Below are 17,599 nucleotides of genomic sequence, written 5' to 3'. Positions count from 1 at the left end.
GGTTATCATAAATTACCCAGAGTAGCTGAGAGAAGAGATAATCTATTTCAAAGAATCATAATTGAGGCAGAGATCTGTTCAGAGCACAACAAAATCCTTACTGAGATAACAATGAATATGGACTGGAAACGGTTTGGGGGCAGTGAAAAGGGAACTGAGAAGCAAGCTTTGTCTCTAATGCTAGAGAAAGCCACAGAAGCCACGTCAATATTAAACCACAGGTCCATTCACAGGACAAAGAACTGGACCAACTTGGAAAGTGAGAACACTGGAACACAAATGAGGAAGTAAAAGAGACATTTCCAACAATGGGAGAGTATCTGGAGGATGTTTTTATATAGTCAATGCTTAGTTAGGAAATTTGATGCCATCTTCTCTACAGAAGTTGTTCGGAACTCCATTGTGATTTTCCCAAGACCAGAATTTAACTCTTCCCTGTCAGAATCAGCAGTCATTTGTTCTGGGTTTGATTTAACTCCCAGCAGACTAACAACTGTTCATTCCCATCCTAATGCTGAAAATCCACTAGTTTTCCCCCTTGAAGATAGAATGAAAGGAATCCATAACAGGGAACAGATAATTTTTTTTATAACATTCCTTTTTAATGGACAAATCTTTTATATATGCTTTTTATGTCTTTTTAAAAAATCCAACTCTAGCCAATTTTCTGTAGGTGCGGATTGTTTTGCTTTGCTGCTTGCCTGCCATGTACAAGCCCAGAAAAAACAGTTGTGTTGTTTTTCCTGATTGTTTTTTTTTTTAACATGGGGTGACTGCTGGCTCTAAACAAAATAATAATAAAAAAGTGACGGTGGGAGACACTGCTGGTGCTTCCTAAGTGCACATATATGGCAAGAATATGGAAAAGGGTACATAAACCAACCAAACCAAAATACATCATCTTTACAAAACCACTGCAGTTATTAGCAAGCTTTCTATGTGAAATAAAATAGAATGTAGGGAGATATTTGCATTATCTGCAAAATAAAACACAACACAGAACAATAGTCATATAAGCAACAAGACAGCCAGTTTGGTGTAGCCTGGTTAAGGCACAAAGCTAGTTTTACATGAGTTTTATTCCTGCCTGAGGCACAAAGCTAGCTGGGTGACCTTGGGCCAGTCAATCCCTCTCAGCCCTAGGAAGAAGAAGCCTGTATGAAATTTTGCCAAGAAAACTGCCTGAGATACATTCAGGCAGTTGCCAGAAGTCAAGACTAACCTGAGGCGCACACACACACACACACACACACACACACACACACACACACACACACATATATACTCATATGAATTTTAACTTTCCTGCAGCATTAAAAAGAAATCCAACAACTTGCAAGAAAAGCTGGCAATCGTGCAGCTCTAAACAGCTTTCTTTGGTCTGGTTGTATTTTTTGCTCCAAGTGGCCCACCAACCCATCATCCTATCCAGTCTAGACCAATAGCAGCAGGGATGTGACAAGTGCTGTCGTAGTAAGACCTAGGTTAGTTTGGGATGGAAAAAGAGCTGCCCTCTTGCAAGCCATAAAACTACACCCCAACTACAGTCTTCAGAGTAGCCAGAAGATTGAAAACAGACAATTATTTTACTCACCCTGTGGGTTTTTTCTTGCACCCTGAAATGAAACTTTCAATGGATGTGTTTTGATTCATACTTAGAGCACTTTAAAAATGTTTCCAATTCAAAATGTTTTCTTATATCACCTTATCACAAAACCTTCTTTTTTTGTGTCATAGTTTTTATTCTAGAAACTTGGCAGTGTATACTTCCATTAATAAAAACATGTAAAAACATGAAACAAATCCAGTATGATAATGAAACATGACAGTTTTCCAGATCCTTAAACAATTCCTCTAAATGGCTTTATAAAAACAAGAGACTTCTCTTCTCTTTTTGTCTGAGATTAATTTTGAACAAAACACAAAGCATTGGAAAAAAGATTAAAATCTGCTTCACAATGTCTTTTCCATGTTCACGTGGTAAATCTGGAACAGCAAGGTATTCATGATATAAAATACCACTAGCTACGTAACTCCCAGGGTAAAAGTAGAACTTTCATTTTCAAATTCCAAACATCAAAGGGAGACTAAATCAATGTATGTCTTTGTAACTCCTAAAAGCAGAAACATCTCAAACAAATTAATATTGTCTTCCTGAGATATTCATTCTTAACATCAGAATCCTACAGAAAATACTTCTGGGTACAGTTGACTATGTCCTCTAGGGACCTAACTTCTACAAAGCAATATCTGAACTAGTGATAAATAACTGTGCCTGACTGAACTCATCTTGTTTTGTTTCTCTGCTTCCTTAAAGAACTATCAGAAATGTTGTGATATTTCTGGGACTTTGCCAAGAAGAGTCAAAGGGAGGAAGTTCCTCTAAATCTTCCATGCTACATTCTACTTCTAAAACAAACTTATACAATAATGCCAGGGATCCAGAATAGAGGAAGGGTGACAACAATAGACTCTTGCTAGATGTTATCTGTGAGGTCTAAATGCACTTTCCAGTGTAATTATGAGATCTAGATTAAGTGAACCAGGAGGCCATAGAAGCTATCATTCAAAAATATCAGAGTTCAAGAGTGAAATTAATTGAGTGCAGATCACAGTAGCTAGGAAAGGGACAAGTCCATTATGAAATACACTTGGATTTTATGAGAGTTGAAACTGACGGGAACCCTGGAGAGTGATTCAATCATCATCATTGTAGCATTAAATATCACATTAAAATGATCCTTTGACATAAAAATAATATGGCTTTTTTATTGGATAAAAAATTGTTAAAGAGTCATGTTTAGAAGCTCTTGAAATACTGTTACCTATTCACAATATAGACGTGTAAAGAATTATATTGACACAATTCTCTGATAGATATTAAAAGAAAACCCATAAACCTCCCTGACAAACTCTCATATTTCTCAGTGCTAAAACAAATCAAGTGTCACAAAGATTCTTTATATTAGTAGACAAAGAGGAATTGAACATTAACATCAGCAAACTGTTTCTTCCATGTCTATAACAAGAAATAACTTCCTACATAACATTGCCAACATTGCAAATAACAGTAAACAACAATGATCAAAGCTATTCCTAAAGCAATTTTCCATGGGCATCTGTTTCCATAAATTATTATTAACAATAGATCTGCTGACAAAAAAGGAGCCCTATATTTTCTTTACTGCTTACACTGAAATCATTCCTATATCTCTAAGTTTAAATAGCTATCTATTCATAAAGAAGCCAAATTGTATTTCCAATGGAAATATGACACCATAATTCTTTAAGAAGAATGTATACCTCACCAAATATGTTACTAAAAACAAATAAATAGGTTTAGAACAAGAATATGAACTAAGTAAAATTATAGAAGAAATTATGAACCACAGTGAACACTTGGCTTGCCTTCACCGATTAATAAAAAGTGATGCTCAGATTTCCTTTCTTCTGCATGATCTCTTAACATCCCTTTGCCCCTAAAGCAAAGGCAGGAAGTGAGCATACAGCTCCTTGAACTGATTGTATTAATCTCCCACCACTAATCAAATATCCCCCCCCCTCTCTCAGATCTTCACTGCTGGGAGTCATTTGCTACTGAAAATGATGGCACATAAAACATGCATTAACCATTGCCTAGGAAGTCTGGGAAAGTTCAAGGAAGACAAATATTACTGGCTCCCTGTGAGAAAAGAAGACCATTTTCCATCCTCCCTTCATCCTGCAACAGCGAAAGAGAAAGATACACACAGAGATAAGTTATAACTTACGGAATGCAGTGTAAAGTTCCTGCAGAGTTAGGTAACCATCATGGTTGTAATCATCAAAACGAAGAAGATCTTCTGGAGTACAATTCAAGAAATCATCTTCCAGATCTTCCTTTTTTTTCAACTATCAATAAAAAAACATAGCAATAGAATTATTGCAGGGGTCATGTTCCTTAAAATTATTTAAATATTTATTTATTGTTATTTTAAGTATTTTAATCCTTGCAGAACTTTTCTGGAATCAGGAAGAAGAGGAAGGAAAGAAGGAAGGAAGGAAGGAAGGAAGGAAGGAAGGAAGGAAGGAAGGAAGGAAGGAAGGAAGGAAGGAAGGAAGGAAGGAAAACTCTGAATGGAAAATGCATGAAAAATTAAACATTGGAATTCAAAATAGGCCACTGAGAGATGAGCCAAGAAGTTATATAAGCTTGTTGGTCATGTGATTCTTTAGTATCTCATGATTTACTGAGCAGAATCTCTGGAAAATAGAGGGATAGTTACTTTGGGTCCTTTCTTTGTTTTTTTCCTGCTTATCTGCTGATCTTAGGTCACTTCCTTATGTCTTTTTTACCAGCTGCAAACATTTAGTCCAGACATTCCGGAACACTTTCCCCAGTAATATGTTGTTAGCTAAATGTAGATAGGTTTCCCTATCCCCTATAATGTATTTTTGCAACTGATGGCAAATAATCAAGTTTGGCAACTGAGGCCCAGAATCAGAACTTATGTAGAGCTACACAATTAATACAGCAAAGTCTGATTGCACAGTTGATGACCATGCCCTTTTGTACATGTGGCATAATATCACATGCATGTATGAAAGGGGCAGCCTTCGTGATCATGTGATTTTGCCGATATCATTTTGATGAAAGATTTGTATCTTGTGGATTCCTTTGTAACAGCCTGGCAACTTTACAGAGAAGAGACCCATAGCAGACTTTTTGAGGGCTCAATTATCAGAGTGGACTTTCTTTATACTACACACGGTCAATGTACCTGATATTGTTGCCTTAATGATATCTGCTTTAGATCTATAGTTTTAGATCTATACGGTCATAGAATATTCACCCATGTTCATACTTTGCCCTCTTCTCACAGCTATGAATCCATTTCCCTCCTTCCCTCCCTCCTCTCTCTTCTCATCTCTCATCAATAATTTGTGATTCAAATTAGATTGTCTGATATTCATTAGCCTGGTGATCCTAGATAATTTGGAACAAGAAACCATGAATCCCTAGGGCACAAATCTGAAGAACGGCAAGTTGGAGAAGACTACTCTAGAATGATGAGAAAGAAAAGACCTGGAGTTAAAGACCTCAAAATATAAGGAGGTTGAATTCTCAAAAGCAGAAATCAGAAGCTCCAGGGGACTATATTTAGCTCATATTTCACTAGTGTCACTTTACTTTCCTCAGTTCCAATTAATGGCTCATATGTCGGGGGGGGGAGTAAAATTTTGTAGCTTAGTAGTCAAGACACTGATTGTCTCACTCTCCAGCACAAGAGAATCTGAATGAAAGAACAGCCTAGCAATATATAAACATTTCTCCAAATGTACCCACTAGCACACACTAACTATAATGATGGGCATTTTGCCAATAAAATAATGAAGATCAATTCTTCTATTAGTATAGTTATGACATATAGTAGTTGGTCGTAATGTAAGAATACATTTACACTTTGCTTTATAATTCAACCACACGGTACAAGGTCATTTTATGGTATTCTAAGCCAGACAAATATTATCACATATATGTTCAACCAATTAGTGTTCAGTCAAGAGTTAAAGGCATATTGGCTGTTAGTTTGCCCTGCTTTGATCTATCACAGTGATTCAGCCAAGGAGCTGATTTTGCTAAACAACCCATTAAAAACATCTCAATATATGCCATGCTACTATAATAATTAAGATGGGCAGCTTGTCTTTCCAAGGCTAGTTAGATAGCATTGAAACCAGTGCTTTCAGACCATAAAGCAGCTGATATCCAGATATTTATCTATCTATTAGAGCCAATTATCATTTTACATATGGCTTATGGAGTATCCATATTCTTTATTCTCTGAGCTGCTGTTTTATTATGATATTTGCAGTACTCATTGTGACCAATAACATTCATTGTGATCATAGGATGCAGGATTAACTTTGATGAGAATATTTTCATGAGATAGTCTGTCTGTGTTGACTTACAGATTTAAAATGTTTATATGACTTCTAAGCGGTCACAACACCAGCCTGAAAGCCCAAGAAAAGAAATCCCTTGTTTTCAAAGATCTCAGCATTATTGTAAATATGCTGGCCTTTTTAACTTCTAAAAATAAAATAAGACTCTTATCCTCTTCTCAAAGTTTGTAACAATAATGTTCATGGCTCAAACTGACAAATCATCCTCTGGATGTATGATTAAATTTGGAAGTATATTCACTGGATTGAAAAATTAAATAGGAAACTTAAACAGAACAGACCTAATCAGAGTTTAATTCCTAATGATTACATTCCATCCATTCCAAAGATAGCAGACAGAAATATACTGCTTCCGAGAGGCATCATAATAGTCAGCTGCTATTTCTTGCAAAAAATATAATGGCAATCATGAAAGCTCATTTTTACTGTTTTCCAGCACAGTTTTCTTTTGATCTTCCAATATTGATGCTAGAAATACACAGAATTATTTGGTGTCCGTCATTCTCAGCTCAAAGATTTAACATAAAGCTGCAAACATTTGCGTACAAGTTGCAAAGCCAAAATGCCAAATCCAGTCTAATTATCTGGCTGACTGTGTGATGAGTCATAATAATAAAGCTCTCTATGGTCATCTTTATAATAAAACTTATTCTCAGTCTTAGATTTCTGACTTTAGCATGGTAGTTTTGTATGATAAATTGTTTAAATAGGAGTGAAATCAACATACAAAATAAATAACACATACCCAGAACCACAAAACAATCTAGAACTATTATAGATAATATTAGTAATATACTTTTAATATACCATCAAACAACATCTGCCTATCCCAGCTTCTTGGGAAAGATTCGATAGGTGGATAAAATGCCAAATCCAGTCTAATAATCTGGCTGACTGTGTGATGAGCCATAATAATAAATCCAGGTAGGACATCCTGCATAGCATAACATGCAATTTTTTCCCCAAGCCTTCAATAGTAACTTTGTTCTGGAAGAAAATGATTAGATTGAAGGAAGAAGCAGGACTTCTGGAGCAGCTGGAAAGATTCCAACCCATTGTCCAAATACCTTCCACCAAGGGTGAATTTTGGAAAAATATTCTGAAGTTCCCCATCTCAGTTTTAATCGTTTTAAGTATAATTTTTATTAGAAACTAACAGTAAATGAAAAGAAAAATGAGAAAAATAAAGAGAAAGCAAAAAGTGCAAGAATAGAAAAGGAAGCAAAAAACTGATTGCTTCTGATATTCTGTAGAGCACTTAAAAGTACTCAGTGTTGACCATTTTGAACTCTATCTTTCCATACCAAATTTGGCCCCAATCTGTTCTGTTTTCAGATACTTTTTCCTGCTGATGCACAGATAGATAGATAGACAGACAAACCAAATCCTAATTCTTTTTACAGAGTATTTTTTCAACATTTTGTAAAGATTAAAACAATAACACAGTAGAGAAAACTAACTAAACGTAAAAGCACTAATACCACAAAGCAGGGTTTAATACTGAAAGTATTACATTTTAAATGATTCTAAAATATATTAAAATGTTGCTAAAATAACACTAACTTGGTATTATGAGGGGTGATGAGCCTATTGCCTCACATGACCGGCAAAGTCATTAATGTAAATGCAAGACAATTTTTTCCAGGAGATCATTCCATAATTAGAAGGTCAGACCTGAGGAGAACTTTGTCAAAGTCAACCTCTGACTGTTAGAGAGTTTTCAGAGCTTCTGGTGATGATCTTGGGTCTCACAGAACAAAATATCAGGGCTGTTGAAAATTCTTCTGAGCCAGGGCTGGCTCAGAAGAAAGCTTTGAAGAAAGTCCAAGTCTGGCTTGCTTGTATGTATGTTTGCTTTGTGGGATTTATCCCCCACTTTGGTCCTTAATAACCATTCTAGTAACCTGACTTCCTTCAGGCTTCCACATGAACCTGAAAAAAAGATGCCATTGTTTTAAGGAAACCTGTGACTATTAAAAGTCTGTAGAGATTCTCAGTCATCCATGGTTGTCCCAAAGGTGCTTTTTCATCTTTGGGAGGTGAAGGCAACTTTGGGAAAGGAGGCAACCGGACTTTCTTGTTTTTTCTTTGAAGATGTTTCACTTCTCATCCAAGAAGCTTCTTCAGATCTAACAGGATAGTGGAAGGATTTATATTCCTTGCAGACAGCTTGATATTTGCATCCTTTACAATTTGGGATGAACCCCCTTGGAATGATGTGGGAGTAGGAATGGATTTTCAGAGAAAAAAAATATAGACTACAGGAACTAGGAGCATTACTCAAATGACCCTGAGGACACAGATAAACCTCCAAGTGTGTCAACGACCCTTTAAAAGGATGCAAATGACCAGCTGTCTGCAAAGAATATAAATCCTTCCATTCCCCACTATCCTGTCAGAGCCGAAGAAACTTCTTGGATCAGAAATGAAACGTCTTCAAAGAAAAAACAAGAAAGTGCAGTTGCCTCCTGAAAAAGCACTTTTGGGACTTTAACTCTTAAGGCAGTGGCATATTTTATATGGACTCATATATACAAGGCTCTTGTAATGAGTAGCTGAGAGACACAAGCAAGAGAGACTTGCTTGGGCTATAAAACTCCTTTTCCAGAATTTGTATAGTCCTGGTAAATGTGCTAATACACATTAGATAACCAAGCGACATATTATCAATTAGTTATGATTATAAGACAAATTTACTGATCTCCTTTTCTAATGGTACACATTTGTTTCCAATAGATCTGCTTGAATATTTATAAACAGAACAAATATTACCATGATGCTCCTAAAACTCCCTTATTCTAATGGAAATGAACACTGTAGTGCAACTTCTAGAATTTTTACTGCTCAGAAAGAACAAATATAATCACATTTCCTCAATATGTAGATACAATCATGACTTGGCTGTGGCAGCCTGAGATTGGGATGATCTGAAAATCTTTGCTTTACTTTCCATTGTGATTGTACTCTTGGATGCCTGCCTGGGGCTTTATTCTTTTTCATACGTAATAATGCTAAAAATAATACTAGTAATGAAATCTTGATATAAAATGATATACGTTGCTGCTGTTGCTGCTACTTCTACTACTAGTAGCAATAGCAATTAGTACTTAGACTTATATACCACTTCACAGTGATTTACAGCCTTCTCTAAGCGGTTTACAGAGTCAGCCTATTGCCCCCAACAATCTGGGTAATCATTTTACCGACCTCGGAAGGATGGAAGGCTGAGTCAACCTTGAGTTTGGCGAGATTCAAACTGCCAAATTGCAGTCAGTCAGCAGAAGTGGCCTGCAGTACTGTATTCTAACCAGTGCGCCACTACAGCTCATACTACTACTACCGTGTTTCCCCAAAAATAAGACCCTGTCTTATATTTTTTTGAACCCCGAAATAAGTGCTTGGCCTTATTTTAGGGGACGTCTTATTTTTTGGGGGCATGTAGAGCAAGACGGGGCCCCTCTTGCCGTCGTACCTGATTTCCAGCTCTGTTTCCCTAACCCTAACCAGAGGAAATGGCGGGGACCGGCTGCGCATGCAGTTAAATATTTTCGGGGAGGGGTTATTTTGGCAGGGGGTATTTTAGCGCATGCACTCAAAAGCCCGATTAGGCTTATTATCAGGGGATGTCTTATTTTGTGGGAAACAGGGTACTACTACTACTACTACACTACTACTACTACTGATACTTTTGTGACCTAGAATGAGTCGTTAATAAAAATGTGTTGCTTTAGACACTGTAATATCCAATTTACTGTTTGATAATATTCTGCTTTTCATTTTTTCTGCCAAGACTCTGCACCTACATTAAGGATTTCATTATGATAGGCCCTCCTTTCATTTCTCTTGAACTGAAGGAAACCAATTCATCTCCCCCAGCTGAGATATATATTGGTTTATTTAAATCATGAGTACATTATTTATTTCTATTGCATATGTCAACATCATTTCCACTTGTCAACTTGTCAACTATTTCTGAACTGCCCATCTCCCTCAAAGAAGGATTCTGGGTGGTATACATTACAGCATCAAAATATAAAACAATACAAATTAAAACGTTAAAGGTAAAATTTTAGAATTAAAAATTTTAAAATTATAAAAAAAAATTTTCAAGGAGACAAGAAAATTGGACCGCCTTTTTCTGTCAGTCAGGATTGCAAAATAATTCAATCCTCCCCCCTTATGAATTTCTAATCTTTCTCGCTGTCCCCCACCTATTGTTCAACACTAAATCTACTAATTATTTTTTAAAGCTTTTCTGCTCCAGATTAGGGAGGAATGAAATGGAATGATTTTTTTCAGCACATACATATTATCTTTGGATTTGTAGCAGCAAAGTGAGAAGTTGCATGATTGAAGAGCCATAGATCATTGGAGGGAGGAGCATGGGAAGCAAGTGGGTGGATCTGACTTATGGAACAGGAAAGGACTTTATTTTGTCATTAATTATTATAATTCAACAAAGTTTGAACTTCAAATCAAGGAATGCTAGGTGAAACTTCAAATTCTGCATACATTTTGATGGTCTAATACCTTTTAACAGATATGCTTCCCCATATGTTAATTAATTAAAAAAAGGAAGCAATAATTATAATAAGTAATGGCATAAGAAGGAAAATTAGGAGGAAACAGGATTATCTGCTATGTGACATACATGTACTAGTGAAAGTTTGTTTGTGATGTCATCTCATTATAGTATATAAATACATGGTTGAAATAAGTGGTCCAGCCAATCATCATGCTCTTTCTGATTATAACCAGATATTGCTCAGGGTTCTAGAGGTACAGCATAATCATGATCATTATAAAAACAATATTTCTGGAAACATTGTTTTCTTTTTTATAGCTAATTAATACTTTTCCAACTATAAAATGATATTGTATATATAGTGATAAATAATAGTGTTGTAAAGTTTATATATTAAATTATTTTAGAACAGGATGAAATTCTGTTCTAAAATAATTCTGACATTAGCTTATGTTCTAGTTTTAATATATTTTCATGTAAGGACACATGCACACCCACACCCACACCCACAAAGACATCTCAAGAAGAAAGCCGTGTTTGAAAAAAAAATCCAGTACTGATCAATTGTTGCTGGAGAGGAAAAATGTCACATTCTACTTCATATTTTATAGTATACATATAGCCCTCGAGTTATGACCATGTGTTTAATGATGGCTCAAAATTAGGTCAGTCTTGGAAAAAGTGACTTAAGACCTGTACTTTCACTTACAGCTGTGTCACACACCTTCATGGTCACATAAGCACAATGGTGTTTGACAACTGGCTCACATTTACAACCGGTTGCATCATCCTGCAGTCACACAATAGTTAGTTGCCACTTTTTTGCCGAGTTCTGGCAAAAAAATGGTAAATCCCACCCACCGGGGGAAGCTGGATTTGCTTGAAGACCAGGTGATTCAATTAACAACTGCAGTGATTTGCTTAATGTCACTGTAAAAATTGTCATAAAATCTGATCCGATTTGACTCATGATCACAATGACTTACGTTGAAAATTCCAGTCCCAGTTATGGTTGTAAGTTGAGGACTACCTGTAACTATGAATATCAAATTAAAAACAACAACTACAAAATCAAGAAAAAGCTTTCAGCAATACTGAGAGAGTTTTATTGCTAAGTTTTGAATAGCGTTTAACAAAAGGCTGCTACCTTTGTTGTGGTTGCATTCAGTTTACACCCTGGATGGAAAAGGCAATCCACTTTCCTAATTCAGTTTTCATCAAACAGCAACTAACCTGAGCCAATTCAGAGCTGCTGAGGTGCCCATCACCATTTATATCCAAGTAATTAAACATATCTTCGACTAAGAAGCGCTTTTGGGTTCTGTCTTCTCCTGGCTGGTTTTGCTGCCTCAGGCGATGTGACTGAAGATCCAGGAGGATCCCCTTTAGTTGACTGTAGTCTGCCATTGTACAAGCATCACCTAAAAGACAAGACATCATTACCTGTCTATGTGCTTCTGTGTAACAAATTTCAAGGCTATGATCCCAAGAAATAAAAACAAGCTGATATCAGTTTTCAAGATTGTCCATTTCTTTAAAGATGGATTTTTTTTTATCCCCCTTCTCAACCCTTCTTCCAAGGAAGTTCATCAACATTTTGCTTTTTCTGATTATAGAACTGACTTCAGCAGGCATATTTAAAACATAATAATCTGCCAATTGCATTACATTTGCTGTAGATATTTCTTAAAAATAAAGGCACAAGTTGCGTGACCGAAGGACAAAAACAAAATTATATGATTCAGAAACATTGTCCTTATTCCCCTAAATAAATTCAGTTTTAATGAACTTCTGCATTACCTTGGGACAATACAACTTTTTTTTCCCTGTATTGCAAAAAAAATTAGAATGGCTTTAAACTCATCTTCCTGACTTAGGTAAAGGTAGGTTCCCCTCACACCCCTTATATGCGCTAGTTGTTCCTGACTCTAGAGATGGTGTTCATTTCTGTTTCAAAGCTGAAGAGCCAGTGCTGTCCGAAGAATCTCCATGGTCATGTGGCTGGCATGACTAAACGCCAAAGATGCACAGAATGCTGTTACCTTCCCACCAAAGGTGGTCCCTATTTTTCTACTTGCATTTTTTATGTGCTTTTGAACTGCTAGGTTGACAGAAGCTGGGACAAGTAATGGGAGCTCACCCCGTTATGCGGCACTAGGGATTTGAACCGCTGAACTGCTGACCTTTCAATCAACAAGCTCAGCATCTTAGCCACTGAGCCACTGCATCCCTGTTCTTCCTGACTTACTGAATGAGGTGTTTTTTTTTTTTTTTTTTTTTTTTTTTTTACATCAGTAAAATGAGCTCTAAGTCTTCAGGTAGGAAGCAGTGATTATCAAAAGTAAATATTGAGTTATCAAGTTCTATGTTCGCCTTTGAAAATGCAATTTGCATGCTGGGCTTCAGATTTCCAAATGAAAAATCCTTAATTTTCAGACATGTGCTATTATGGAATAATAATTTATTTTAAAATACAGGAATGCTTTCAATACATTGCAACTTTTTATGGTGCCTGTGCTTTTTTCTTTATTATTGAAAAGATTTTATTGGCTGCATATCTTGTAAAATCCATTCCTGAAGGGCTCACAGCAATAATAGCCACCCAGAGTCACCTTATGGTGGGGATGGGTGGCATTAAAATGTAATAAATAATAAATAAAAATCAAATAATAAGACCAAAGACAAGAAACCTAGAAAACCAGATAAGTAGCTTACAATATCCAAATTATCAAACCAGACAATTGTTGGACTCCAGTCTCATCCTATCCCAGCAACAGGAGAAACAACCAGTTTGTTATGATTTTCTGAAAGCTAAAAAGGTGGGAACCTGCTGGATTTTGCGAGAAAGGTGTTGTCATAATTTGGATGAACCCACCATCCACTTAAATCTCCACTGACTTGTTTTGTAAGACATAGCATAAATTCCATATCTGATGGGTTAAGATGTATAATTTGACTATTCAGTATAGTACAAGTTCCAATGGCTTTTTTGGATGATGAACATTGTAGTTGCTTCAAAAGTAACTTCCTCCTATAAAAAGCTGTTAACACAATGCATCAATCACAGGATCTCACTTTATTTTATTTAGATATTTCTTGAATGAATTCAGGATTCGAATACAAGAACACAGCATTAAAATTGTATGACCAGTCTTATGTATTATTTATTAGCAATAGCACTTAGACCTATATACCCCTTCATAATGTTTTGCAGCCCTCTCTAAGCAGTTTACAGAGTCAGCATATTGCCCCCAACAATCTGGATCCTCATTTTATCGACCTTGGAAGGATGGAAGATTGAGTCAACCTTGAGCTGGTCGGGATTAAACTCCTGGCAGTGACCAGAATCAGCCTGCAGCACTGCATTTTAACCACTGCACCACCACGGCTCTTTATTACCTAGAAAATTCATATTAGACTATTGCTGATCTTTTGTCTTTCTGCTATCAATGGAGATTGGAGAAATGGCCACTGGAGCAGGTATAAACAAAAAGAAGCGAAACAGAGCAAATATCAGGGAAGGGGCCTGAATGAAGTTAAAACTAGATCCACTATATCCCAAAGGTTTTTTTCAAGAGGCAGCTGGACTTTCTGGAGAAGGTCCATTTGCCTCTTGAAAAAGCACCTTTGGGACAACTATGACCTGGATGACTGAGAATCTCCATAGTCATTTAGATCCCCTATGAAATATTCCTACAGGAGAATTTTCAGCAATGGAAATATAATAAAGGTTATATTTCCAAAGTAGAAATATGAAAATTATATGGCTCATCTGAAAACCTCTCTAGTGAATATCTGTTATAAGGGTTTGGAGAGTAACTTATTCTGTTTTAAGATACTTGGTCTTGAGAATGTAATTCCATTGCATTCTTTGCAGTAATAGATGTAAGATCTATCACTGATACTGTGAGCTTCAGTATGAGAAACATGGCCTTATTACCATATATAAGATCTGTAAGTATAATTTCACAGAGATTTAGGGAAAAAGGAAAAAAAAATAAGAACACATAATCTGCATGTGTAAGAGATAAGCCATATATTTCACTACAAGAGGAAAAGGAGCTTCTGAACTGAACAAAAAATTCAGCATAAGATTCTTTGTAAGCATCAGTGAGTGCTACTCCCATTTCTTTTCTTATAGCTAAAGCTTATAGCTGTAGGTTCTCCATTGTGGGGGATATATAGGTTACAGAATTCTCCTCCAGGTTGCACTTGGTAAAATTCCATTCATGAGTACCTAAGAATACCAAGTGAGCTAAAGCACTTCCTTTATAAACTCTACTCCAACAATAAGTAGAGCTATAAGCTATAATTGGCTTCTTAATCAGCTAAAGCTTTAGGCGATTAATCAAAGGACACCACTTCTAATCAGTAAGTTCCAATTTTCATCAGCGTGAACATGAATTAACAGCACACTTATGCCATTTTAGCTCTAGTTTGTCACTGTGATAGGAATAAAAAAAAAAGAAAATATTAAAAGGCGCCCTTTCTACTTTAACCATCATTTAAAATATGCATTGATTTATCAGGCTGTAAATTGCTATACCCTTCAATATACAGTACCTCAAAATTTATTGAGATGGTTGCAATTTGCAACTATAATTTAAGCCATTTAAATCTAATTGCTTAACAATTTGATTAATTGGTTGCAAGTCACATGACTAATGACAGCCATATTACCATTTAGGCTATCTTCCTAAACATACTTACTAAGGAGTAAACACTGTACTCACTGAATCCTGTGCTGAATACAGCAAGGCTCATTTCTGATTAAATATGCAGTGGATTATACCTCAATCCAGTGAGAGTGCTGGTAATGAGAAATGACATAAACCTGGAAGTGCTGTGAGAATTATCAATATGTGGTCTTTTAGACAAAGTGGTCAAATTAGCTTTGGGATTTGAGGGCAGTCAAACCTCAGCCACAAAGTGTTTGTGTGGCCTTGGTAAAAAAAATATGATTATTAGCATAGGGGATAATGAAAGAGGGAAATTGCCCCTTCACTGTTCAGCTAAATAGCAATAAGTAATAGAACCTTAGGCATGGTAGAACACACACACACACACCGCTGCCTTAAACTAAATTTGTCTAGAACAGCTTCCCCAACTGGGTACTATCCAGATGACTGGGATTCAATTCTCAGTTTGTTCATTCGTTCGTTCGGTCCATCTGTCTGTCTGTCTGTCTGTCTGTCTGTCTGTCTGTCTGTCTGTCTGTCTGTCTGTCTGTCAACTAGTGTGTCCATTACTGGGAATGTCCAGGAAAGATGATCTAGGATCTCAATTGTCTCCAGTCCTGCTACAAGAATAATTTGAAAGTGATGTCCCCAAAAGTTATAGATTTGAAAAAAATACTTATGTGTTATTTAGACAGAGGTGGAAATATATTTATCCAACCTGCCTTATAAGAAGGCAATTAAAAATCCAACAAAAAACAACAATAAGAATAGCACCAATAGAAAAGAAGTCAAAATCAGTAGAAACATTTTCATGGTATTCCAAGGCACCATGGTAAATATAACAGAGAATAATGTTTTCTCCTGGTGTCTAAGAAACAACCAACACAGAAGAAAGCACACACATTATGATATTTCTATCATGTTGTACCACCAACTCATAGAGTTGTGTTTTTAGCCTAGAAACCACAGCCTCATTCTTACCTAAATCTTCAGTGAATTTAGGCAATTTTTAGACTTCATGGTACTTTCTATGACTGCCAGACAACTACTATCTTGGAACAAAGTGGTGAACAAAAGTCTAACTTCTTATTGCCACTTAGTAATCATTTGAATTTTTGCAGCTCAAATGTGGTAACCCAAGATTTCCCCACATTAGATGTTAATATCACTGCCACTTCTAACTCTGGTTATCTCTGTTGCCTTTATGGCATTTCTGATGATTCTGCTGATGCTGGGTGAGGCCAGCAGTTCTGCTCAAAATCTTTTCAATTGACTAGCAATGATGATAGAATATGGAATATCAACCAATATTTTAAAAGCAGAGAGAAATCAACCAGGGGCTCATTTTGCTCCTGCATACAAATCTAATACAGTGTCCCATTTTTGCTGCATGCCAAAGAATGCAGGGTCAGGACAATCAGTACACTATAACTGGTTGGTTGAATTTGGCTTGGTTGTTTTTAATAAATGATGCAAACCTATGATCCAGGGATGTCAACAGTTTTTATTCATTTACTGTGGCAGTCACAGATCACAGACCACTGATTTACCTGAAAGTCACAAACTGAGAGAATAAGACATTTGGAGATTAATAGCAGTCAGCCCTATGAATATTTCAGCAAGAACATTAGATATATCAGTACCTAATTCATGAGAAGCATCATGAATTAGTAGATTACTCTATGACAAATATACTTACAAGAGATATTTTTGGAACAGAACAAGTCAACTATTCTGGCCCCATAGTGCTTCAGCATCCATCACAAACCTAATTTGGAGTTCTATCATTTTTCACCTTCAATTTTTTTTTTTACTTGAGGGAGGGATTCCAGATAAACATTATAATATTTTAACCTTACTGAGTGCAATGATAGATCTTTCCTTTACTGAACACTTTATATATATAAAGCGAAAAGGAAGCAGTGTACTCCTTCCCATATTTGGGTCGACCAGGTTGCTTCGATAGAAAACCCATTTAATCTTCCCTGGTACAAGTTGACAAAGCGAGGAGAACCTGTGGCTTAGAGGTTAATACCTCTGCCTAATATGCAAGCAAGCCCAAGTTCGAATCCCAGAAGATTATGGCTAGCTGATGAGAGCTAAATAGCTTGAAATAGATCTATATCAGTCTCCCTTTGTTTCTTTGTCAATAATATAAATTTAACACAAAATAGTTTGTCGTGAGAGCTCCTGGATTGGGGCTGAAAGGCGAAAAGGAAGCAGTATGCTCCTTCCCATATTTGGGTAGACCAGGTTGCTTCGATAGAAAATAGATAGATATAGATATAGATATAGATATAGATATAGATATATAGATATATGTTTGATGGTTGACATCCCACATTAAATGTTTTTCTATATATATTATAAAAATTATATATATATATACACACACACACATACATTCGGAAACCAACCCACAAGCTTGAAGAATGAACTTCACCCTCAT

At 36.2% G+C, this 17,599-nt stretch overlaps 1 protein-coding gene across 1 annotated transcript in view; it reads right to left on the bottom strand.

Annotated features, from left to right (window-relative positions):
• FSTL4 (follistatin like 4) overlaps positions 1 to 17,599 on the bottom strand; it is a 447,062-nt gene that overhangs the window by 192,720 nt on the left and 236,743 nt on the right. The window contains exons 4-5 of the mRNA XM_070933914.1: positions 11,705 to 11,892; positions 3,771 to 3,891 (exon numbers count right to left, since the gene is read on the bottom strand). Of these exons, the coding sequence (XP_070790015.1) occupies positions 3,771 to 3,891; positions 11,705 to 11,892 (309 nt within the window). The remainder of the gene's footprint in view (positions 1 to 3,770; positions 3,892 to 11,704; positions 11,893 to 17,599) is intronic.

The sequence above is a fragment of the Pituophis catenifer genome, unplaced genomic scaffold (assembly GCF_029215685.1).
Source record: "Pituophis catenifer annectens isolate HBS135680 unplaced genomic scaffold, rPitCat1.0.hap2 SCAF_2, whole genome shotgun sequence".
In the NCBI taxonomy this organism is placed as follows: Eukaryota; Metazoa; Chordata; class Lepidosauria; order Squamata; family Colubridae; genus Pituophis; species Pituophis catenifer.
This window is presented reverse-complemented; position numbering and strand designations above follow the sequence as displayed.